General features: G+C 47.3%; 1 protein-coding gene across 1 annotated transcript in view; it reads left to right on the forward strand.

Annotated features, from left to right (window-relative positions):
* Positions 1 to 1,004: 1,004 nt before the first annotated feature.
* Positions 1,005 to 25,246, forward strand: part of dcc (DCC netrin 1 receptor) — a 1,518,136-nt gene continuing 1,493,894 nt past the window's right edge. The window contains exons 1-2 of the mRNA XM_038792949.1: positions 1,005 to 1,197; positions 2,303 to 2,411. Of these exons, the coding sequence (XP_038648877.1) occupies positions 1,005 to 1,197; positions 2,303 to 2,411 (302 nt within the window). The remainder of the gene's footprint in view (positions 1,198 to 2,302; positions 2,412 to 25,246) is intronic.

Genomic DNA, 25,246 nt, shown 5'->3' on the forward strand with positions numbered 1-25,246 from the left:
TAACCAAAAGGGTGTTCAATAGCGTGGTGTTTCTCGGTGCTTCGATTGCTGGGAAACACTCAGCTAAACACGGTCACTACGGAACTTTGTTCCCTTTTGGGTAGATCGCGCCCCTTGGCATGAAATTCCTTAAAGTTGACCACTGGATCCCAAATATTGGTTTCTACTGAGATTGTAACAATTTGGATATAAATGGGCAAGTACCAGATCGCTTTTTTGTTCTTTTATGGGATGTGAGCATTGTTGACAATGCTAGCATTTGTTGATTATCCCTAATCCATCTGGTGTAGGTGCACCGACAGTGCTGTTTGGAAGGAAATATATTCTAGCTGGTAGCTCTAATTGTGCCGTGTTGTTTCTCTAAATAACTATAATTGGCACATAAACAAATGGAATCTTTATTGATATGGTGTCAGAGCCTGTGTTTTCACTAATAGGCTCCCCTACACATTACTTTGAATACCTGTTAGACCTGCAATATTGTCTGTTTTTGTCAGGAATGTCTGTACTGGGTCCACTTAACTCATGCACCTAATCCCAATGTTATCAGCTAGCTAGGAACAATAACTCTGGTTAAACTCTATTTCGAAGAGTATGGTGCCTCAGTAGGGAGATATTGGCCTTGGAATGTGGTGTGCACTGTCACACTGCAGCTAAAAGTGTTACATTATGTGGTAACTTGTGAGGACAGGCTGCTTAGACGGGAATGGGACTATTTGGCGCCGCCCTTTTGGCGCCGATCATTTGGCGCCGACCTTTCGGCGGTCATCGGTTTTGGCGCTGGCCTGTTGGGCGCTCATCTGTTTGGCGCCAATTCAGACTACTTCAGCAATTAATGATAACAATCTACAGCCTTGGTGCTACATAAGCCTGTTCGCAATGGGCGGTTTCCGCCACTTTTTCCTACAGAAATGTGGAATCAGTACAGGCGAACAATAGCTGGTGAGGACTGAACAAACAATCATGCTGAAGCAGCACACAGAAAAATATATGCAGAATTAGGAATGAACCATCCCGTTATATGGAAGTTCATCGATGGTATAAGGAAAATTCAAAAAGGGCGTGATGCTTACTACGAGCAGTTGATTGCCGGGAATGCTCCAAATCAAAAACTTCTGAAATACATTAAGGCCGATGAGCGTATCTTAAACATCGCACAACAGTTTGATTCACGGGCACCACTTGAATATTTACGTGGTTTGGCCCACAACTATGAACTGCATTAAACTTTTATACTCGTTTTACTTAATATTTGGTGTTAGAAATAAATGTCATGTTTTTATCCATTATTATTATTATTATTATTAATAATAACTATGAAATGCATTAAACTTTTATACTCATTTTACTTGTTATTTGGTGTTAGAAATAAATGTCATGTTTTTATCTATTATTATTATTAACCTATCATTACATTCCTGGCAATATATTCAATACACACCAAAGGCGCCAAAATAATGAGCGCCAAATCAATTTAGCGCCAAAATGGCGGTGTCAAATGATCGGTGCCAAAAGGGCGGCGCCAAAACGTACCCGACCCGCTTAGACAAGGCTTCAATTGCCTTGAGTTTGGAAGATTAAGGGATCATCTAATTGAGTAGTTTAAGATGATTAAAGGATTTGATAGGCTGAAAGGGAAATAAACTATCTCCTCTGGTGAAGAGCCAGAACATGATGGCACAATTGTGAAACTAGAGCTGAACCATTCAAACATGAGGACAAGCAGCAATTCTTCACACAAAGGGGAGTGGAAATCTGGAACTCGCTCTCTAAAGTGCTGTTGAAACTAGGTTAAGTAATAATTCCAAAGCTGAAATTGATAAGAGTTTTGACATGCAAGGGTATTACGGGCTAACAAATCGAGACATTCAGAAGGGGTTAAGATGCAAGCTAGCTGTAACTTAATACCATGGCAGGATAGGCTTGAGGGAATGGATGGTCTACTCCTGTCCTCATAACCAGATCAAAGAATAGCTCCATCTTGATGTCCAGAGTCTATGGTGGTGAACAGGCCATGTTTTCCCTGTTTTCTGCCCTGGTTTTAGCCGTCAGGTTGTGTGGCTACGTGTGAACATCTGGCAAATGACTGGAACTTCCTTTTCAAGAAAAAAAATCAAGAGTTAAATGGTACATTACAAGACTCATTCCATAACAGCATTTACATGGCTGGTTACATCCAGCATTCAATATTTTGATTTTATTCCAAGCTCTCATTTGCACAGTAACCTGCTGAGTGGAGGATTCGCACCAGTTCAAAAGCTTATTCAGATTTAAACGGCTATTTCTTCTATTTAAACTGCAGCATTCATACCTGCTAGAAAAGGGAAAGAGTTTGCACTGGAACAATTCCTGGACACTGGTGGGCACTGGAATAATTCCTGGACGCTTTTCGTGTCAAGTGACTGCCTCAAGTATGAAAACATTAAAGTGTTTCCTCACAAACTGGTATTCCTTTCATGCTGTCTCACTCTAAGCTAATTTCAAACTTAAAGCTCTTCGAATGAATATCAAGCATGGTCACACCACAACAGGGCCCAAATACAAGCTACTACATCGTGCCAAAACTATTGTTTACCTTTAAAAAAGGACATCATATCAAGTTTGAAAGGAGCAGGTAGAATTAGATGACTCCCGATAGCTGAGTGAAAATACCACTCTTTTTTTATATCCTGGCCAGTCGCTCACGGGCCGATATTCAACCACAAAAACATTTCTGCAATGCAAGCGGTCTGAACATAAGAATATAAGAACACTAGAAATATGACCAGGTGTTGGTCAAACATCCCCTTGAGCCCGCCACGTCATTCCAAACCATGAGAACTGATCATCTGTCTCAACTCCATTTTCTTGCCCATTCCCCATGTCCCCACATCATGGGTCCTAGCTACACTTGCCTTTTTATTTGCTTTTGTGGAACATTCCTTGTTCCAGGCCTACCCGGGTCCCCTCCCGCAACTCCTCTACCAGTACATTGATGACTATTTTGGTGCCGATTCATGCTCTTGTCCGGATTTGAAAGAATTCATCAACTTTGCTTCCAGTTTCGACCGCTCCATCACTTTCACTTGGTCCATCTCAGACACTTTGCTTCCCTTCCTTGATCTTTCTGTCTCCATTTCCGGCAATAGACTATCTACTAATATCCACTACAAGACCACTGACTCCCACAGCTATCTGGAATACAGCTCTTCGCACCCTACACCCTGTAAGGACTCCATCCCTTTCTCTCAGCTCCTTCGCCTCCATCGCATTTGTTCCGCTGATGTCACTTTCCAAAATGGTGCTTTGAAAATGTGTTCCTTCTTCCTCAACCGTGATTTCCCACCTACAGTTGTTGACAGGGCCCTCAACAGTGTGCGGTCCATCTCCCACGCCACTACCCTCTCCCCTGCCCTCCCTCCCAGAACAAGGATAGAGTCCCCCTCGTTCTCACATTTCACTCCTCCAGCCGCCATATGCAAAGAATAATCCTCCGCCATTTTCGCCAACTCTAGTGTGATGCAACCACCGAACACATCTTCCCTTCACTCCCTCTGTCAGCATTCCGCAGAGACCGTTCCCTTTGAGATAATCTAGTCCACTCCTCCATCATACCCAACACCTCTGCCGTCACCCATGGCACCTTCCCCTGCAATCGCTAAAGGTGTAACACCTGCTCCTTTACCTCTTCCATGCTTAACATCCCAGGCCCAAAACACTCATTCCAGGTTAAGCAGTGTTTCACTTGCACCACTTTCAATCTGGTCTATTGCATTCCCTGCTCCCAATGTGGTCTCCTCTATATCGGAGAGACCAAACGCAGACTGGGTGATCGCTTTGCTGAGCATCTTCGGTCTGTGCGCATTCAGGATCCTGACCTTCCTGTTGCTTGCCATTTTAACACAAGACCCTGCATCCATGCCCACATGTCTGTTCTTGGCCTGCTGCAATGTTCCAGTGAAGCGCAACGCAAACTGGAGGAACAACATCTCATCTTCCGATTAGGCATGCTACAGCCTTCTGGTCTCAACATCAAATTCAACAACTTCAGATGATTAGCTGTACCCCACCTCGACCCATTTGTTTTCATCCCATTTCATTTTAACTAGTCCTTTACCACTTCTTTCTCTCTTGTCTTTCTTTATATATATATATTTAATCCCCCCCTCCATCTTATCCATCTTTCCTTACCATTTCTCCCCTTTGCTTCCCCCTTCCCCATCCCCCACATCTACATCTGTCACAGTTTACACTCAGATGTTAGTTTCTCTGTTGTTTGACCTTTCACACTTTTTGCTCTCTCGGGATTGCCAACAGCACTCTTTCCCCATGGTGTCTGTGGCTATTAGCACCCCTTTTCCCTGGGTTTCTGTGACTATGACTCATTTTTCATTCTCACTCCACAGTCTAAATATTTCCCACTTTCTCTGTCTGTTAGCTTTGACAAAGGGTCACCTGGACTCGAAACTTTAGCTCTTTTCTCTCCCTACAGATGCTGCCAGACCTGCTGAGATTTTCCAGCATTTTCTCTGGCCCCATATTTCTTAATTCCTGAGAAGTCAAAAATCTGTCTATTGCAGCCTTGAACATACTCAACGATGACCATCCACAACCCTCTGGGCTAGACAAATTCCAAAGATTCACATCATCCTGAATGAAGAGATTTCGCCTAGTCTCAATCATAAATGATTAATCTCTTCTCCTGAGATTGAGCCTCTTTGGTCTAGATTCCCCCACCATGAAAATAAAAAAAACTCACTTTGGATTTATTGCTACATGTAGCGAGGGACAGTGAAAAGTATTGTTCTGCGTACAGTCTAGACAGATCATTCCATACATGAAAAAACATAGGACATACATAAATACACAATGTAAATACATAGACACAGACATTGGGTAAAGCATATGGAGTGTTGTACTACTCAGTAGAGAAGATGTGTGGAGAGATCAATTCAGTCCATAAGAGGGTCATTCAGGAGTCTGATAACAGGGCGGAAGAAGCTGCTTTTGAACCTGCTGCCCGATGGAAGAGGTTGAAAGAGAGAATAACCCAGATAGGAGGGGTCTTTGATTCTGCTGCCACTTTCCCAAGGCAGCGGGAGGTGTAGATAGTGTCAATGAAAGGAGGCAGGTTTGGGCTGGGCTGTGTTTACGACTCTCTGTAGTTCCTTGCGGTCTTGGGCCGAGCAGTTGTCATACCAGGCTGTGATGCAGCCAGATAGGATGCTTTCTAGGGTGCATCTGTAAAAATTGAGGCAAAAGTCAATGGGCAACATGGTAGCACAGTGGGTAGCACCGTTGCTTCACAGCTCCAAGGTCCCAGGTTCGATTCCCGGCTTGGGTCACTGTCTGTGTGGAGTCTGCACGTTCTCCCCGTGTCTGCGTGGGTTTCCTCCGGATGCTCCGGTTTCCTCCCACAAGTCCCAAAAGACATGCTGTTAGGTAATTTGGACATTCTGAATTCTCCCTCAGTGTACCTGAACAGGTGTCAGAATGTGGCGACTAGGGGGCTTTTCACAGTAACTTCATTGCAGTGTTAATGTAAGTCTACTTGTGACAATAAAGATTATTATTGTCCGCACTTGCTGAATTTCCTTTGTTTCCCGAGGAAGTATAGGTGCTGTTGTGTTTTTTTGGTCATAGCGTCAATGTGGGTGGATCAGGACAGATTGTTGGTGATGTACACACCTTGGAATTTGAAGCTGTCAACCATCTCCACCTCGGCCCTGTTGATGCAGACAGGGGTGTGTACAGTACTTTGCTTCCTGAAGTCAATGACCAGCTCCTTAGTTTTGCTGACATTGAGGGATAGATTGTTGTCTTTACATCACTCCACTAAGTTCTCTAGCTCCCTTCTGAACTTTGACTCATCGTTGTTCGTGATCTGACCCACTACGGTCGTGTCATCAGTAAACATGTAGATGGAGTTGGAGCGAATTTTACCACACAGTCGTGTGTGTATAGGGAGAATACTCGGGGGCTAAGTATGCAGCCTTGCAATTTCTATCCTGTCAATCCGCTTCAAGGGTTTATATATTTTAATTCATTACAACTCCAAAGAGGATAGGCCTAATTTATTCAGCCTCTCATCAGAGGACAGCCATTTCACCCCAGGGGCCAAGCAAGAACTTTCACTGCAGTGCCTCGAAGGCCATTGTATAATTCCTTAGATCTGAAGACTAAAGCTGTACATAGCACTCCAGCTGTGGTCTCAAAAAATCCCTACACAATTGTAGCAATCCAGGCTCCTTGCAATAAAGGCCACTATAATAATCTTTTAGTGTCACAAGTATGAAGTTACTGTGAAAAGCCCTGAGTTGCCACATGTTCGGGTAAGCTGGGATGGGAATTGAACCCATACTACTGGCCTTGTTCTGCATTACAAACCAGCTGTTTAGCCCAATGAATTTTTTTTTTGAAATAATTTTTATTGAAAAATTTTGAATTTATACAATAATGCACCATAGTAAAATACCAAAAATACCAATAATATTAGCAATCATAAACATTCGCCCCACCTCCATGAACAACACAGCATTTTAACAACAACGCAAATTAACACAATATAAAGTTACAGAATAGAAACTACAATAAGGAACCCCCCCCCCCCCCCCCCACCCCCCCCCCCCCCCGCGTTGCTGCTGCTATTGACCAAGATACCTATCTTTGAGCCAGGAAGTCCAGAAAAGGCTGCCATCGTTTATAGAACCCTTGTATTGATCCTCTCAGGGCAAATTTGACCCTTTCCAATTTTATAAATCCCGCCATGTCACTGATCCAGGTCTCCACACTTGGGGGCCTCGCATCCTTCCACTGTAGCAGGATCCTTCGTCGGGCTACTAGGGACGCAAAGGCCAGGACACCGGCCTCCTTCGCCTCCTGCACTCCCGGCTCTACCGCAACTCCAAAAATCGCGAGTCCCTACCCTGGTTTGACCCTGGATCCAACCACCCTCGACACCGTCCCCGCCACCCCCTTCCAGAATTCTTCCAGTGCTGGGCATGCCCAGAACATCTGGGCGTGGTTCGCTGGACTCCCCGAACATCTGGTGCACCTGTCCTCACCCCCAAAGAACCTACTCATCCTAGTCCCGGACATGTGGGCCCGGTGCAGCACCTTAAATTGGATGAGACTAAGCCTCACACATGAGGAGGAAGAGTTGACTCTCTCCAAGGCATCCGCCCAAGTCCCGTCCTCTATCTGCTCCCCGAGTTCCTCCTCCCATTTAGCCTTCAGCTCCTCCACTGACGACTCCTCCACCTCCTGCATTACCTTATAGATGTCAGACACCTTCCCCTCTCCGACCCACACCCCCGAAAGCACTCTGTCCATCGTCCCCGTGAGGGCAGCAGAGGGAATCCCTCTACCTGTCGCCCAGCAAACGCCTTTACCTGCAAGTATCTGAACATGTTCCCTTGGGGAAGCCCAAATTTATCTTCCAGTTCCCCCAGGCCCGCAAACCTCCCGCCAATAAACAGGTCCCTCAATTTACTGATGCCCGCCCTTTGCCACCCCCTAAATCCGCCATCCTTGTTCCCCGGGATGAACCGATGATTGCCACCCAGTTGAGCCTCCATCGAGCCCCCTGCTTCCCCCCGATGCCGTCTCCACTGTCCCCAGATTCTTAGGGTCGCCGCCACCACCGGGCCCGTGGCAAACCTCCTAGGGGAGAGCGCCAATGGCGCCGCCACCATGGCACCCAGGCTCGCACCTCCACACGACACAATCTCCACTCCCCTCCACACCGCCCCTCCCCCCTCCATCACCCATTCACGCACCATTGACACATTGGCCGCCCAATAGTACCCCAGAAGGTTGGGCAGCGCCAGCCCGCCTCTATCCCTCCCTCGCTCCAGGAACACCCTCTTCACTCTCGGAGTCCCATGTGCCCACACAAAGCTCAAAATACTGCTAGTCACTCTCCTAAAGAAGGCCCTGGGGATAAAGATGGGCAGGCACTGAAAGAGGAACAAGAACCTCGGCAGCACCATCATTTTGACGGACTGTACCCTCCCTGCCAACGACAATGGCAGCATGTCCCACCTCTTGAACTCCTCCTCCATCTGATCTACAAGTCTGGTGAAATTATGTTTGTGAAGAGTCCCCCAGTCCCTGGTCACCTGCACCCCCAGGTACCTAAAGCTCTCCCCTGCCCGCCTAAGCGGGAGCCTACCAATTCCTTTCTCCTGGTCTCCCGGGTGCACCACAAACACCTCACTCTTGCCTAAATTGAATTTATAACCTGAAAAGGTCCCAAACTCAGCTAGCAGCTCCATCACCCCTGGCATCCCTCCCACCGGGTCCGCCACATACAGTAACAGGTCATCGGCATACAACGACACCCTATGTTCCTCCCCACCTCGCACCAAGCTTCTCCACCTCTCTGAATCCCTCAACGCCATCGCCAGCGGCTCGATTGCCAGTGCAAACAACAAGGGGGACAGGGGGCAACCCTGCCTGGTCCCTCGGCAAAGCCGGAAGTACTCTGACCTCCTCCCATTCGTGGCCACGCATGCCATCGGGGCCTCATATAGCAGCCTTACCCATCTAATGAACCCTTCACCAAATCCAAACCTCCCCAACACCTCCCATAGGTACCCCCACTCCACTCTATCGAAGGCCTTTTCCGCATCCAGCGCCACCACTATCTCTGCCTCCCCCTCAATCGCCGGCATCATGACGACATTCAACAATCTCCGCACATTCGTGTTCAGCTGCCTTCCCTTCACAAAACCTGTCTGGTCCTCGTGCACAACCCCTGGCACACAGTCCTCTATCCTGGTGGCCAGGATTTTTGCCAGCACCTTAGCATCCACGTTGAGGAGAGATATGGGCCTGTATGAACCACACTGCTGGGGGTCCTTGTCCCTCTTTAAAATTAACGAGATCAGCGCCCGCGAAATCGTCGGGGGCAAAGTCCCCCCTTCCCACGCTTCATTGAGTGTCCGCACCAGCAAGGGGCCCACTAGGTCCACAAACTTTTTATAAAATTCCACCGGGAACCCATCCGGCCCCAGTGCCTTCCCTGACTGCATCTCCTTCTCCTCCTGCACCTTCGGGAAAGAAAGCCCGTTGAGGAACCTCTCCATTCCCCTCCTCTCCCCCGTTGGCTCCGACCGGTACAGTTCCCCGTTAAAGTCCTTGAAGACCTCATTCACCTCTACCCCCTTCCGCACAACATTCCCACTCTTGTCTCTCACTCCAGCAATTTCCTTAGCCGCATCCCGCTTGTGGAGCTGATGAGCCAGCATCCTACTCGCCTTTTCACCATGTTCGTACACTGCCCCTTGTGCCTTCCTCCACTGTGCCTCCGCCTTTCTAGTGGTCAGCAAATCAAATTTAGCCTGCAGGCTGCGCCTCTCCCCCAACAGTCCCTCCTCTGGTGCCTCTGCATACCTCCTGTCTACCTCCAGCATCTTTCCCACCAGTCTATCCCTCTCACTCCTTTCGCTCCTCTCAGCCCACTGAGTTATGCTCTTTGAGTTCCTCTAGTTGCTTGCTGTCCCTATATACTAACATTTTGTGTTTGTTGTATCTCCAAATATCTTTCAACATCCACATATAAAAGTTATACACTTTAAAAAAAATTAAAAAAAAAAAAAATTCTGCTTTTCTATTCTTACAATCAAAGAGGAGAATCTCACACCTCCACACATTAATCTCCATCTGCCACCTTGTTGCCCACTCCTTTAACTGCTTATATCTCTTTGTAGCCTCTCTGTGTGCTCCTCATAGTACATTTCTACCTAGCTTTGCATCATCAGCAAACTTGGACAGGTCTTGGTCTCTTCATCCAAGTCATTAATGTAGATTCACAGAATCACAGAATACTACAGTGCAGAAGAAGCCCTTCAGACCATTGAGCCTGCACGAAGGCATGAAAAACACCTGACCTATTTACCTAATCCCATTTGTCAGCACTTGCCACATAGCCTTGAATGTTATGATGTGCCAAGTACTCATCCAGGTACTGTTTAAAGGATGTGAGGCATCCCGCCTCTACCACCCTCCCAGGTAATGCATTCCAGACCATCACCGCCCTCTGGGTAAAAGGGTTTATCCTCAAATTCCCCCTAAACCTCCTGCCCCTCACCGTGAACTTATGTCCCCTCGTAACTGACCCTTCAACTAAGGGGAACAGCTGCTCCCTATCCCAGTCAACATCCCAGTGCATTGCCTCTGCACCCCTTCCAGTGCAATCATATCCTTTCTACAATGTGGTGATAAGAATTGGATACAGTACTCCAGCTGTGGCATCACCAAAGTGCTATACAACTCCAACATGAGTAAATATTTCACCCCCAGCACTGATCCTTGCAGTGCTCCACTAGATACAGCCTACCAACTTGAAAACATTTTCTTGTATTTTCTTTTCTTTCCTTTTCTTTTCATGTACTTAATGATCTGTTGAGCTGCTCGCAGAATAATACTTTTCACTGTACCTCGGTACATGTGACAACAAACAAATCCAATCCAATCCAATTTTCCCTATTCGCTGTATCCTGCTCATTAACTAATCCTCCATCCATCCACTCCATGAGCATGAGGGGCTGGTTTAACACAGTGGGCTAAATCGTTGGCTTGTAATACAGTACAATGCCAGCAGCGCGGGTTCAATTCCTGTACCAGCTTCCCCGGACAGGCGCCGGAATGTGGTGACTAGGGACTTTTCACAGTAACTACATTTAAGCCTACTTGTGACAATAAGTGATTATTATTACATTAATCTTTCATGTGACACCTTATTGGAAAAAAATATATACTATATCTACTAAATGTCCTTTATCTACGTTTGTCGAACACAGTTTCCTGGTGCAAAAGCATATTGCCTCTGATTATTCTATAATTTTTTGAAGCCTGGGCTTTTGCTCCTTGGTTGGGAGCACAGAGTCAGGATATTTTCTGATTTCACAAACCTGACCTGGGAGAAAATGTACCAGAAGTAGGAACTTTCATTCTGGGGTAGTAGGGTTCTCTGGGAATCAGGCTCGCAGACTCGCTGTCCCAGAATGACATGAAGTCTGCCAGTTACAGAGGTAGGAGAGGTGGAAGTCCTACCTCTGTGCTCTGGCACGATTAAGATTTTTTAATAATGCTAAAAACATCCCTCTAGCCCTCACACTTCACACCTCCCTACTTACCCACACCTCCTCATGCCCTAACCAAGTCAAATTATGTCATCATACCCTCTATCCACCCCTATGGCCCTCAATTCCTTCATGCCAACCTATGCCACTCATTACACTCCATGCCAACCTATGCTCTCACCCACCCCCAGGGTCCCTCATACTCTCCCTCTGAACCTGTGCTGCTCTGCTAACCCCATGACCCCTTATAATCCCTACAACATCTTTGTGTCAACTCATGCCAACCCCATCCATCACTATTTGACCTTAAACCTACCATGGCAACTCGCCTAGTATCCACCATCAGTAAACGTTAGGACCCATGCTGAGATTAAATAAAATAAAGTTCTAAGTATCTGTGGCAGATTTTAGTTCCAAAGAAATTATCATTCGTAAAAACCCATTCACTATATTTACATACCTTAACTATATCCTTATAAAATCAAACATCTAATTCAAGTGTTTAATCCCCTTCGAAACAAATATTGGAATTCATAGACCCACTTAAAGTTTCTGTCAATCAAACTGTGAAATGGAAGGCACCTGACTGTGATAAAAAATGAAATGAAATTAAAAATGAAAATCGCTTATTGTCACGAGTAGGCTTCAAATGAAGTTACTGTGAAAATCCCCTCGTCGCCATATTCCAGCGCCTGTTCGGGGAGGCTGTTATGGGAATGATAATGGAAGGACGTGAAATCAGTCATGCAGCACAAATCCAGAAATGAAAGCTCTCAGGCTTATGTCAACAAACAAGTGAAATTGTAAGCATTGACTTTTATCAACACTTCACACATTTTTTCCCAAAGATTTAAAGAGTAGGAGTTTTCAATTCCTTGACATCTTGATAGTTGCCTTTGACAGTTCATTTTGACACTTTTGACAGTTCCAATGAGCTTGGCAGGTAATGAGCCTATGAATTTATGCATATTAATTCCTAATTTTAACAATTCCAAAGTGAACTTTATCTCTCTTTATCATATTTTACACACCTGGGTCACCAAACTTGGACATGTGTGGAGACAGCTGCTGATTTATATGGACACTGCTTGTGTAAAATGTGATGTGGATCCTACCAACTGTCCTGGCTTGAGACAATTCACACCTCTTTAACCTGTGATTATCCCTCTCTCCAGTTGCTCGGTCTGGACCTGTAAAGATTTAATTACTTGCAAACACTCGCATTCAAAGTATCGTCTTGCATCTTTGACTTTGTCTGTATAGGTGTTTCTGGAACCCACCTCTTCATTCACCTGAGGAAGGAGCTGTGCTCCGAAAGCTAGTGGTTCGAAACAAACCTGTTGGACTTTAACCTGGTGTTGTCAGACTTCTTTCTGTAAAATGTGCATTTGCAAATCCCATCCTGGGCCCATTTCTGCTCCTGCAAACAATATGGGTGCCCTGTTTTGGGGGAGAAATTTCAGATTTCAGCCTCTTCAATCAATTTTGAAACAAAGAGGTTTCCCATCATTTCAAAAAGCCAGGCCTGAATGTATTGTTAATATGTCCTGAATAATAGACTGCTGCACTTTGTCCCAAAGACTGATGTCAGGTTAACTGGCCTGTAGTTCCTTGTCTTCTCTCTCCACTTTTCCTTGAATGGCAATATTACATTTGCCAAATTCTAATCTGTTGGGGCAATTCTAGAACATAGGAAATCTTGAAACACCATAACCAGTCCATCCACCATCTCTGCAGATCCCTTTTAGAATCCTAGGACAGAGAACATCAGGTTTGATTGCATTGTTGGCTTTTAGTTCCTTAGGTTTCTCGAATGCATTTTCTCTGATGATATTAAGAGCTTTAAATTCCTTATTCTTATTTGACAGGTAGGTATCCTCTATTTAGGTAATTAGTATGTAATTTATGTTTCCTACTGTGAAGACAGACACAAAAGGGCTGGATTCTCCATTTCAGCGACTAAGAGTTGACACTAACGGAGCATGTGTGGTCTTTTATGACCAAATATTCTGTGAGAAACCCTCACCGAGTCCGGGACTGGAAACCCTCGGTTCACGCCCCAAAAATGGCTGGAGAATGGCTGGCGCATGCGCACGGCTCACGATCTGCAGTCGTCACGCCGTACAAAATGGTATTGGCCTTGCGCAGCCATCCGTGACCCCACATACCATCCCCTGGCCACCCCCACCAGTCCCCCCAGCTCGGAATCTCCCCCCCCAGCCAGCGGCACAGATCCTGGCAGAGTGTAGCTGCCACGCCGGCTTCCCGATCGCTGAGACCACACATGTCCCACGCCATTGGGAACTCAGCCCATCGGGGGCGGAGCATTGCGGGAGGTCCGGCTGATGATACGCCGATACCATTGTAATGCCATATCCGACGGGGCGGAGCATGGCTGACCGGCGTCAAACCTCCACCAGCCCCAATTTGGGTGTTGCCGTCGATTCTCCGCCCGATCGCCGATTACGATATCTGCGCGGGCAATGGAGAACCCTGCCCAAAATATTTGATTTTTCTTCAATTTCCTCATACCTCTTGATAATTGGAAGTTGCCATGACTCCTACATTCTCAGTCACACTCAGGTGCCTGGGATATTCGAGGCGCCAGAACATTTTCCAAGGATTGTTCCTGGGGGAGAAGGGCTAGCCACGTAAACACTGGCTAATATCTCCGGTATGCTGTTGTCAGACTCAAGCCGAGAAAAAGGCCACTTACTCTTCCATAGAGCAGACCGTAGGACTCCTGTAGGTACAATTCAGACGTCTGGACTGTTCAGGTGGCTCTCTGCAATAGGCAGAGAGGGTTTGCTGCATAACTGCAGTTTGCTGTGCCCTGTACAATCTCAGTATGCCGAGAGGTGAGGCCTGTCAGAGGGTGAACTGGAAGAGGAAGAGACCTCCTTGGAAGATGAAGATGAGGAGGTGCAGGAAGCCCAGGTGCTGCCGAGGGACAACATGAGTGTGCAGATGCCACGGAGGAGAGGAGACATGCGAGGTGTGTTTGTGAGACCCTAATGGTGGAAAGGTTCCAGGAAGAGTAACATTAAGTCAGAGTATCAGGACCCATCTCCTCTAGCCCTCTGAGCAATTTCCTGGCTTCTGAGGGGACAGCCAAACCATCAGTGAGAGGGCGGGTCCTGCATTCACACTTAGACCTTAAGGGATCACAACTCACCAGGATCAGATTTTAACTGTGATCATTGGTATCCTGCTAATGTGCTCATTCTGTCAACATAAAGTCCAGCAAGGAAGGACAGCAATGTGAGTCAAAGCTAGATGCTTCCCACCCCATGTAAGAAGGCAAACACTGCCATGAAGGAAATGCAGATCAGCGTAGGGCTCACATTCGAAAGTGTATGTCACAGTTTGGGACACTATCAGTTAGGAAACCCAGTTGTGCAAAAGGCACATATCTGAAGAGCTCTCCTCATACATTGCTATCCCTTGAGGACCAAAGGTTGAGAACTCACCCATTGTACACCACTAATATAGAATTACGACATTGCCCCTGGCAACACACAAGTATCTGGAGAAAAGTTGCACTGAGGTTGACATCAGATGGGATGCAAGTCTTAAAAGGGACACTGAGTGTGAGAAAGATTGAATCTTGGAATTAGAGGATTGTAAAGATCCAAACCAAAATATTTTCTTTGACCATTCCCGTTCACAGAACTATGGAATGGTTTTCTAAAAGTGTGCTTTATTTACACTTATAGAACACCCATGACTCTGAGATGGTATCAAAACTTTTTAACCTTCCAAACCCTATCACTGCACCTTGGTGTAATCCGACCGCCTGCTGACCGCTACGTTGTGATGCCTGTGATGACCCTGGTGTCCTCTGGTGGCCCAAGTCCTGGAGGAGCGCAGCCTCACAAGGGTCTCTGCTCAGTGGGAGAAGCTCTGTCAGGGGTTTTCGCTGCTGGGGTTGGTACAAGTACTGGCAAACAAGACTCTGAGCAGTTACACATCCCTGGAGTACCCTGAGTGAAGACCCCCAGGGTGGGCAGATGATGCTTATCCTCCCTGTGGGTGCCAGAGGGTCCTGCGGAGTTGGGGCACCTGGAGCGAGGTCAAGGTGCCTTGTTCCCTGTGATGAATGATTACTGCACCTTTAATGTAATGATCCCTTTAAGACCAGGTTTGGAACCCTGGGGGACTCCGCCTCTGGCTCCACCCCCAGGGAGCCATATATAAGGTAATGTTCAGTGGGCCGTGTGCAGTGAGCACACTTCTCGGTAGCTGTCTGGTTCTTTGCTAATTAAAGCCTTTGTATTACCAATCATCTCTCTCGAGTTGTAATTGAGGGTATCTCATTCCCATATGGTCCACATCCTGTCGGCGCCCACCAGAGTGTGTGGCCATGGAGTGCAGAGCTGAGCACGACCTTCTGATGCTCTGCCGCTTGTCGTTGCATCTCCACTAGTGAGCTCACAGCCACTTCCATAGGGTCATCACCTGAGTGGGACTGAGCGGGTGGTTAGTCTCCATCAGGCCTCCGTGTGTCTGAGACCTGGGCTGTCCCTGCCTCTGACTGCTATGGGGACATGTCAGTGTCTTGTTCCTCAGAAAGTTACCCCCCACTCGAACCTGGAAATACACCCACCGAGGTGTCTGCCTCTGCCCAGGTGGAGATTGCGGGGGAGCCCTGTGATGCTTCTTCCTGAGCCCCCTCATCCTCAGATGTGATCTAGGGTCTCAAGGTGGTGCTCAGGTGGCGAGCTGGCAGCAGTCTGCTGGTAGCAAAAAAATACAAAAGGACAGTTTTCGTGGATAATCTGAAGCTAATTCAGAATGCATGGCACTTAATGTGAATTGCAGGACTGGTGAGGCGATGGGGCTGAGATCCATCCGTACAAGATTGTTCGGAGTGGCCATGCTCTATGTTGCTACAGGAGCCATCCCTGTCCTAGCTGGCAAGCTCATTAAGGACAATGACCTCTGTCATTCCCCTCCGCACCTCGGCTTGCTCACGTTCATTGTGCTTGAGCTTGGCCGGTATAGAGACAAAAGAAAGGGACGTGATCCGAGAGATGGAGCAAAGGTTTGGTGAAATTCATGTCCTGTCTGTGGTGCACCCTAACCAGAAGGAGGTACCACTCAATGAACGTACAGCTGGTCTGTGACCTGTGTACAATCTTTCAGCCTGCCTCGATGCTCTGTCAGAAGGGCTGGGCTAGGCTGAGCTGGCTGCAGAGGGGGCGCGGAGAGGGGGGGGGGGGGGGGGGGGGGGAGAGATGAGTGGATGTTAGAAGTGGGTTTGGACCAGTGACTTCAGTTCAGCCAGCACTCACCACTCCAGTGCCCCACCCCCATCCGTCTCCATCCCATAACACCTCACCCCCCACCCCCTGCACCACCGTCCATACCAACACCACCCCAGGCGGTTCAATGAGACCGTGGGATGAAATGGCAAGCTCGCATGCAGGGTTTAAGCGGGTGGATGGTGGATAGTGCTACCGTGGGCAAGAGTCAGATGTTGTCAAACAATGCAGAGCACCTGGGCAGCGAGTTCCAGACACCCACTACCCTCTGTGTAAAAAACGTGCCTCGTACATCTCCTCTAAACCTTGCCCCTTGCACCTTAAACCTATGCCCCCTAGTAATTTTCTACCCTGGGAAAAAGTCTCTGACTATCCACTCTGTCTGTGCCCCTCATAATTTTGTACACCTCTATCAAGTCGCCCCTCAACCTCCATCGTTCCAGTAAGAACAAACCAAGTTTATTCAACTTCTTCTCATAGCTAAATGACAGGCGGTGCTGGTACACACGAGGCTTCAGGTGGTGCCTCCTTCCTACCTCCTCCTCGTCCTGTTGGGCGGCCGGCTCTCCATCCTCATCGGCTGCCACCTGTTCCTCTGGGGCAGGCTCCACTACTGCTGCATTCTCTTCGAGCAGCTCCAGCTCGTACAGCCTCAATGCATCCCCCAAGGCTACGGCGACCAGGATGAAGGCCACCATTCCTAGTTGAATTCCGATAGCCATTGTCTGCAGGAGGTGAGAGGCAGACATGTTAGCATGGTGCATACCCCTGTATCCAACCAGGTCCACCAGGGTACATGGTGATCCCGGTCTGTACTGAAGACCCTTCCCCCTGCCCTCCTCCTCCCCGATCCCCACACTTACCATCGGCCGGTCACTCTGGCACTCTGCCCTCCACATCCCTGGACCCGTCAGTACCTGGCACCGTGGGGGCCTTTGGCCCTGGTGCCAGTCCCTGCTGCCAGGGGTACCGGTGGCTGGCGCTGACCGTAACAGAGGTATGCTTGCGGCCCCCGTCCAGCATCCTCCTGTAGGGGCTCCTGTGGGCGTTACTCTTGGGTTGGCGGCGTGATGCCCTGCTGGTTGGTGGCAATTGGTTGGGGGTGGGTTTGTTGGTGGGGTGGGGGCTAGTGTGTGCGAGTGTGGAGTGGAGAGTGTTATGTGGGGTTTGTGTGGTTGAGGGTGTGGGCTGGGGGGCCGGTGGTGATGGGGAGGGGACACCCATACAACCACTGTCAATCTGCGCAACCATGGGCCACAATGGGTGGTCAATGGGGTGCGCAGCAAGATGGCTTCCTTGAAGGCATCAGCAATGACAGTCCCGTGGGGGCCATCCCAATCCCATGGCCTATCCCCTCGTCACCCCCTGCTGTTCCCCACCCCAGCCTAGAAGATGCCCCCCACCCGCCCCCAACCCCAGCCAGCCCTGCCAGTGTCATGTTTGGCAGCTCACAGTCATCCCTTTCCCTGTCCTACCTCCTCTCTCTCCTTCATCGGCCACGGCGCCTGTTTCCCGATTTTTAAAACTGCAAGTGAAACTCGCCATCGGTAATTCCCCCCAGTGGGGGCAGAGCATTGCGAAGGCCCCGGGGAATACTGGGTCAGGCCCACTGATGATATGCCAACGGTGTTTACTGTACGTGCAGAGTAGAACGCATTGAAGCCGCTGTTGAGGCACCGACCATGGCATTCTGTCAAGCGCCCGGCGCCAGCCACGATTTCCGCCTCGCGTGCGATTCTGCGCCCAATCACTTTTCCTGATTCCAGCGTTGGCTGACGGAGAATCCCATCCATAGTCTCCCAAATGAAGAATCCATCCCAGTATAGTTTACGTTCTACATGTATTCTGACAACAAGACTGGTATCAAAAAGGGGTTAAGCCCGAAACATGACATTAGTATTTCTCTCCACCTCTAACCAAACAAAGAAGGACAAGCAGGGTAAAGAAGAATATCACAGCCAGCACATTGATTCTGGGAGAAGTCAACTCCGTCATAGCGACTGTACTGTGGGTAGCCGAAGAACCCCTCCAGTGACAAACAGGAGGAAGATCATCGTCTAATAGAGGCGACAGAAGAGAATTCTGGGAGAAGTCAACTCAGTCATCTCAACCAGCAGGTAAGTGATTGGTTGATGACCGGTAAGTAGTTTTTCTTTTCTTTTTTATCTTTGTCTCTTGGCATTGTAGTTGTTGTTGTCAGTTAACTTAAGGGTTAAGTCATGGCAGGAGATCTCCGACCCATGTCATGTTCCTCTTATGCGATGTATGAATTCAGGGACCCTGTCGGTGTCCCTGGTTCCATCACATGCAAGAAGTGTGTCCAACCCCAGCTCCCGTTAGACTGCTTGACAGTTCTGGAGCTGTGGCTGGATTCACTTTGGAGCATCTACGATGCTGAGGAAGTCGTGGATAGCGCCTTTAGCGAGTTGGTCACACCACAGTTAAAAATTACTGAGGGAGACTGGAAATGGGTGACCACCAGACAGAGGAAGAGCAGGAAAGCAGTGCAGGGGTCCCCTACGATCATCTCCCTCCAAAACAGGTATACTGTTTTGGATACTGTTGGGGAAGATGACTCACCAGAGGAACGTGGCAGCAGCCATGTTCATGGCACTGTGGCTAGCTCTGCTGCACAGGAGGGCAGGAAAAAAGTGGCAGAGCTAAAGTGATAGGGGACTCAATGGTAAGGGGAATAGACAGGATGTCTCAGCGCAGCTGGAGGGGGAGAGTGAGCAGCCCAGCTGCCATGGTGCTTATGGGCACCAAGGATATAGGTAAAAACGTGATGAGGTCCTACAAGCTGAATTTAGGGAGTTAGGAGTTAAACTAAGAAATAAGACCTCAAAGCTAGTAATCTCAGGATTGCTACCAGTGCCACGTGCTGGTCAGAATAGGAATGTCAGGATAGATAAGATGAATATGTGGCATGAGTGATGGTGCAAGAGGGAGGTATTCAAATTCCTGGGACATTGGAACAGGTTCTGGGGGAGGTGGAACCAGTAGAAACCAAACGTGGGCAGGACTGGAACTAATGTCCGAGGGGGAGTGTTTGCTAGTGCTGTTGGGAAAGGCTTAAACTAATGTGACAGGGGGAATTAAAGTGGGGACAGAAACAAAAGGCAGGAAGGGGATAAGTGAAAGTCAGAGGAATCAAAGTCAAAAATCAAAAAGGGCCACAGTACAGAGTATGGAGACTGTGGAGAACTCAATGAATCGGTTCAGTAAGGCTAAGAAAAATAAAACACGGAGAGTGCACAAAACATGACTGGACAGATGGTCTGAGAAAGCAGGGCAGAGAGCAAGGACAGACTAGATTAGACTGCATTTATTTCAATGCAAGAGGCCTGACGGGCAAGCAGATGAACTCAGGGCAAAGATGGGTACATGGGACTGGGATATTATAGCTATTACTGAAACGTGGCTAAGGGAGGGGCAGGGCTGGCAGCTCAATGTTCCGGGGTACAGATGTGACAGGATAGATAGAACAGGAGGTAAGAGAGGAGGGGGAGTTGTGTTTTTGATTAGGGACAGTATCTCAGCAGTACTGAGAGAGTATATATCCGAGGGTTCACCCACTTGAGTCCATATGGGTAGAACTGAAAAATAAGAAGGGAGTGATCACTTTGATAGGATTGAACTACAGGCCCCCAAATAGTCAATGGGAAATTGAGGAGCAAATATGTAAAGGTGGTAATAGTTGGGGATTTTAACTTTCCCAACATTGACTGGGACAGCCACAGCATTAGGGGCTTTGATGGAGAGAAGTGTATTCAGGAGGAATTTCTCATTCAGTATGTGAATGGTCCAACTAGAGACTACTTGACCTCCTCTTGGGAAATAAGGAAGGGCAGGTGACAGAAGTGTTAGTGAGGGATCACTTTGGGACCAATGACCACAATTTCACTAGTCTTAAGGTAGTTATGGAGAATGGTAGGTCTGGCCCAAAAGTTAAAATTCTAAATTGGGTCAAGGCCAATTTTGATGGTATTAGACAGGAACTTTCAAAAATTGATTGGGGGAGTCTGTTAGCATGCAAAGGGACGGCTGGTAAGTGTCAGGTTTTCAAAAGTGTGTCAACCAGGGTTCAGGGTAAGCACATTCCTTTTAGAGTGAAGGGCAAGGTTGGTAGAAGTAGGGAACCCTGGATGACTCAGGATATTGAGGCCCTGGTCAAAAGGAAGAAGGAGGCATATGACATGCAAAGGCAGCTAGGATCAAGTGGATCCCTTGAAGAGTATAAATGTTGTCAGAGTAGAGTAAAGAGAGAAATTAGGAAGGCAAAAAGGGGACGTGAGATTGCTTTGGCAGATAAGACAAAGGAGAATCCAAAGAGCTTCTACACGCACATAAAGGGCAAAAGAGTAAGTAGAGAGAGAGTAGGGCCTCTACAAGGTCATCTTTGTGTGGATCCACAAGGGGATGGGTGAGATCCTAAATGAATATTTACTGTTGAGAAGGGCTTGGATGTTGCAGAACTTGGAGAAATAAATAGTGATGTCTTGAGGATTGTAAATATTACAGAGAAGGAAGTGTTGGAAGTCTTAAAGTGTATAAACGTAGATAAATCCCCAGTACCTTATGAAATGTATTCCAGGACATTGCGGGAGGCGAGGGAGGAAATTGAGGGTCCCCTAGCAGAGATATTTGAATCGTCGACAGCCACAGGTGAGGTGCCTGAAGATTGGAGGGTAGGAAATGTTGTGTCTTTGTTTAAGAACGGCCACAGGGAAAAAACTGGGAACTACAGACTGGTGAGCCTCACGTCTGTGGTGGGTAAGTTGTTAGAAGGTATTCTGAGAGACAGGATCCACAGGCATTTAGAGAGGCAAGGACTGATTAGGGACAGACAGCGTGGCTTTGTGAGTGGAAAATCATATCTCACAAATTTGTTTGAGATTTTTGAAGGGGTAACTTAGAAGGTAGATGAGGGCAGTGCAGTCGATGCTGTCTACATGGATTTTAGCAAGGCCTTTGACAAGGTACCGCATGGTAGGTTGTTGCATAAGATTAAATCTCACGGAATCCAGGGCGAGGATACAAAATTGGCTTGACAACAGAAAACAAACGGTGTTGTTTTTCAAACTGAAGGTCTGTGGCCAGCGGTGTGCCTCAGAGATCAGTGCTCGGTCCACTGTTATTTGTTATTTATATTAATGTTTTGGATGAGAGTTTAGGAGGCATGGTTAGTAAGTTTGCAGATGACACCAAGATAGTGGACAGTGAAGAAGGTTATCTAGGATTGCAAAGGGACCTTGATCAATTGGGTCAGTGGGCCGATGAATGGCGGATGAAGTTTAATTTAGACAAATGTAAGGTGATGCATTTTGGTAGATCAAAACGACGCAGGACCAACTCAGTTAATGGTAGGGAGTTGGGGGGAGTTACAGAACAAAGAGATCTCGGAGTACAGGTTCATAGCTCCTTGAAAGTGGAGTCACAGGTGGACAGGGTGGTGAAGAAGGCATTCAGCATGCTTGGTTTCATTGGTCAGAACAGTGAATACAGGAGTTGGGACATCTTGTTGAAGTTGTACAAGACATTAGTAAGGCCACACTTGGAATACTGTGTAAAGTTCTGGTCACCCAATTATAGGAAGGATATTATTAAACTGGAAAGAGTGTAGAAAAGATTTACGAGGATGCTACCGGGACTTGATAGTCTGAGTTATAAGGAAAGGCTGGATAGACTGGGACTCTTTTCCCTGGAGCGTAGGAGGCTTAGAGGTGATCTTATAGAGGTCTATAAAATATTGAGGGGCATAGATAAGGTAGATAGTCATCTTTCCCAAAGGTAGGAGAGTCTAAAACTAGAGGGCATAAGTTTAAGGTGAGAGGGAAGAGATACAAAAGGGTCCACAGGGGCAATTTTTCCCACACACAGGCTGGTGAGTGTCTGGAACGGGCTGCCAGAGGCAGTAATAGACACGAGTACAATTTTGTCTTTTAAAAAGCATTTAAACAGTTATATGGGAAAGCTTGGTAAAGAGTGATATGGGCCAAATGGGGGCAACTGGAACTGGCTTAGTGGTAAAAACGGGACACGTTGGGCCGAAGGGCCTGTTTTCATGCTGTAAACTTCTATGACTCTATTCACCTCTACTTCTCCATTACTTCTCCTGACACCGCCACTGATTTGTTACACTGGTGGTTTGGCACAAAGTTTAGCTGAGCAGAAATTCCGTGCAATTAAATATTGGGAAGGCTGCAGCAACTGTCTTTTGCCTCCACTATGAAGTTTGTTCCCTAGTTATTGGAGCCAACCCTCTACCTGGCATAATAGCACACATCTTTGCCTCTACCTCATCTCATGTGCTGCGGAAACCATCATCCATGCTTTTGCTACCTCCAGACTTGACTACTCCAATTCTTTCCCGGACCAGCTTCCCATCTTCCACCTTCAATGCATTTGTGCTCATCCAAAACACTGCAGCTCGTATCCTGACTCACACCAAGTCTCATTTCTCTATCAGCCCCTATCCTCACTGACCTATATTGCCTCCAGGTCCAATTAAATGTCCTAAACCTTGGGTTCAGATTGCTCCATGGCTGCCCCTCCCTTTCTCTGTCACCTGCTCCGTCCTGCAATCCTTCGAGAACTCTGTATTCCTCAAACTCTGACCTCATGAATCTCCAATATCCTTCACCCCTGCATTCGTAGTCATTTCCCTAAGATCTTGAATTCCCTCCTTAAACCTCTCTTCTACTTTAAGATATCCCCTAAAATCTACCAAAACAAAGACATTCAGCTCCTGAAAGCCCTGATTCAGCTCGGCCCTCATTCAACTGAGATTATGCAAAACTGACTTAAACTCAATCGAATGCGAGTAGCAGGGGCCTCAGGGACTCTGATTCTTGAACTCCCATGTGGAAGTCAATGGCTTGGTCAGGTAAGATCGCAGATCACTTGATCTGATTTGTAATTTTTTTGTTATGTTATCAAATTCGTAAAATCCAAACAGTTTCAGCTGAGATAGTTATAAAATAGATTGTTTCAGTGTTGATGCACAAAATACATTTCATCAAAGCTTTTCACCTTAGAACACCTTAGGGCAGCACGGTAGCATGGTGGTTAGCATAAATGCTTCACAACTCCAGGGTCCCAGGTTCGGTTCCCGGCTGGGTCACTGTCTGTGCGGAGTCTGCACGTCCTCCCCGTGTGTGCGTGGGTTTCCTCCGGGTGCTCCGGTTTCCTCCCACAGTCCAAAGATGTGCGGGTTAGGTGGATTGGCCATGCTAAATTGCCTGTAGTGTCCTAAAAAAAGTAAGGTTAGGGGGTGGGGGTTGTTGGGTTACGGGTATAGGGTGGATACGTGGGTTTGAGTAGGGTGATCATTGCTCGGCACAACATCTAGGGCTGAAGGGCCTGTTCTGTGCTGTACTGTTCTATGTTCTATGTTCTAACATACAGTGCAGAAGAAGGCCATTCAGCCCATTGAGTCTGCACTGACCCACTTAAGCCCTCACTTACACCCTATCCCTGTAACCCAATAACACCTCCTAACCTTTTTGGTCACTAAGGACAATTTATCATGGCCAATCCACCTAACCTGCATGTCTTTGGACTGTGGGAGGAAACCGGAGCACCTGGAGAAAACTCACACAGACACGGGGAGAACATGCAAACTCCGCACAGGCAGTGACCCAGTGGGGAATCAGATCTGGTGCTGTGAAACCATAGTGCTAGCCACTTGTGCTACTGTGCTGCCCAATCTTGCACTCATCAGGACAATCGCAAGAACACCAATGTCAGGGGAAACAGGAACTTCATACTGTAGGAGAGTGCTGATTGGATTGGCAAGTTAGCAAGTGGACGCTGATCGCCAACCAGTCAGCACCCTCTTTTCATAGAATATTAAGTTATTCTTTCAACTGACATTGGTGTACTTGAGATTATCCTGATGAATCCAAAGATGTGCAGGTTAGGTGGATTGGCTATGCTGAATTGCCCCATCCAAAGATGTGCAGGTTAGGTGGATTGGCTATGCTGAATTGTCTCATAGTGTCCAAAGATGTGCAGATTAGGTGGATTAGCCATGCTTAATTGCCCAATAGTATCCAAAGATGTGCAGGTTAGGCAGATTGGCCATGCTAAATTGCCTCATAGTGTCCAAAGATGTGCATGTTAGGTGGATTGGCTATGCTAAATTGCCTCATATTGTCCAAAGATGTGCAGGTTAGGCAGATTAGCCATGCTAAATTGCCTCATAGTATCCAAAGATGTGCAGGTTAGGTGGATTGGCTATGCTAAATTTCCCCGTAGTGTCCAAAGATGTGCAGGTTAGGTGGATTGACTATGCTAAATTGCCTCATAGTGTCCAAAGATGTGCAGGTTAGGTGGATTGGCTATGCTAAATTGCCTCATAGTGTCCAAAGATGTGCAGGTTAGGTGGATTGGCTATGCTAAATTTCCCCGTAGTGTCCAAAGATGTGCAGGTTAGGTGGATTGACTATGCTAAATTGCCTCATAGTGTCCAAAGATGTGCAGGTTAGGTGGATTGACTATGCTAAATTGCCCCATAGTGTCCAAAGGTGTGCAGGTTAACTGGGGTTACAGGGTTACGAGGATAGGGTGGGGATGGGCCGAGGTAGGGTGCTCTTTCAGAGGGTTGGTGCAGACTCGATGGGCTGAATGGCCTCCTTCTGAACTGTAGGGACTCTATGGTAAATGTATTTTTTCATCTGTATTCAAGTTCTGTAATCCCAAAAGAGCTGAGAGATAATTTCTTCTCACCGCTGGTTGTTTGAGAGCAGGGTAGGGAACAATATTTTCTTTATTGGTTGCGATGGAAGAAGAAATAAAGCATTTATAAAGTCAGTTTTTACTTTACTTAACGATCATCATTTCTTCTGCTGAAAATTATGCCCCTATTTATTTTTTGCACTTATATTTTACTGCCATTTGTGGTAGCCGTTTTAA

The sequence above is a fragment of the Scyliorhinus canicula genome, chromosome 3 (assembly GCF_902713615.1).
Source record: "Scyliorhinus canicula chromosome 3, sScyCan1.1, whole genome shotgun sequence".
Classification (NCBI taxonomy): Eukaryota; Metazoa; Chordata; class Chondrichthyes; order Carcharhiniformes; family Scyliorhinidae; genus Scyliorhinus; species Scyliorhinus canicula.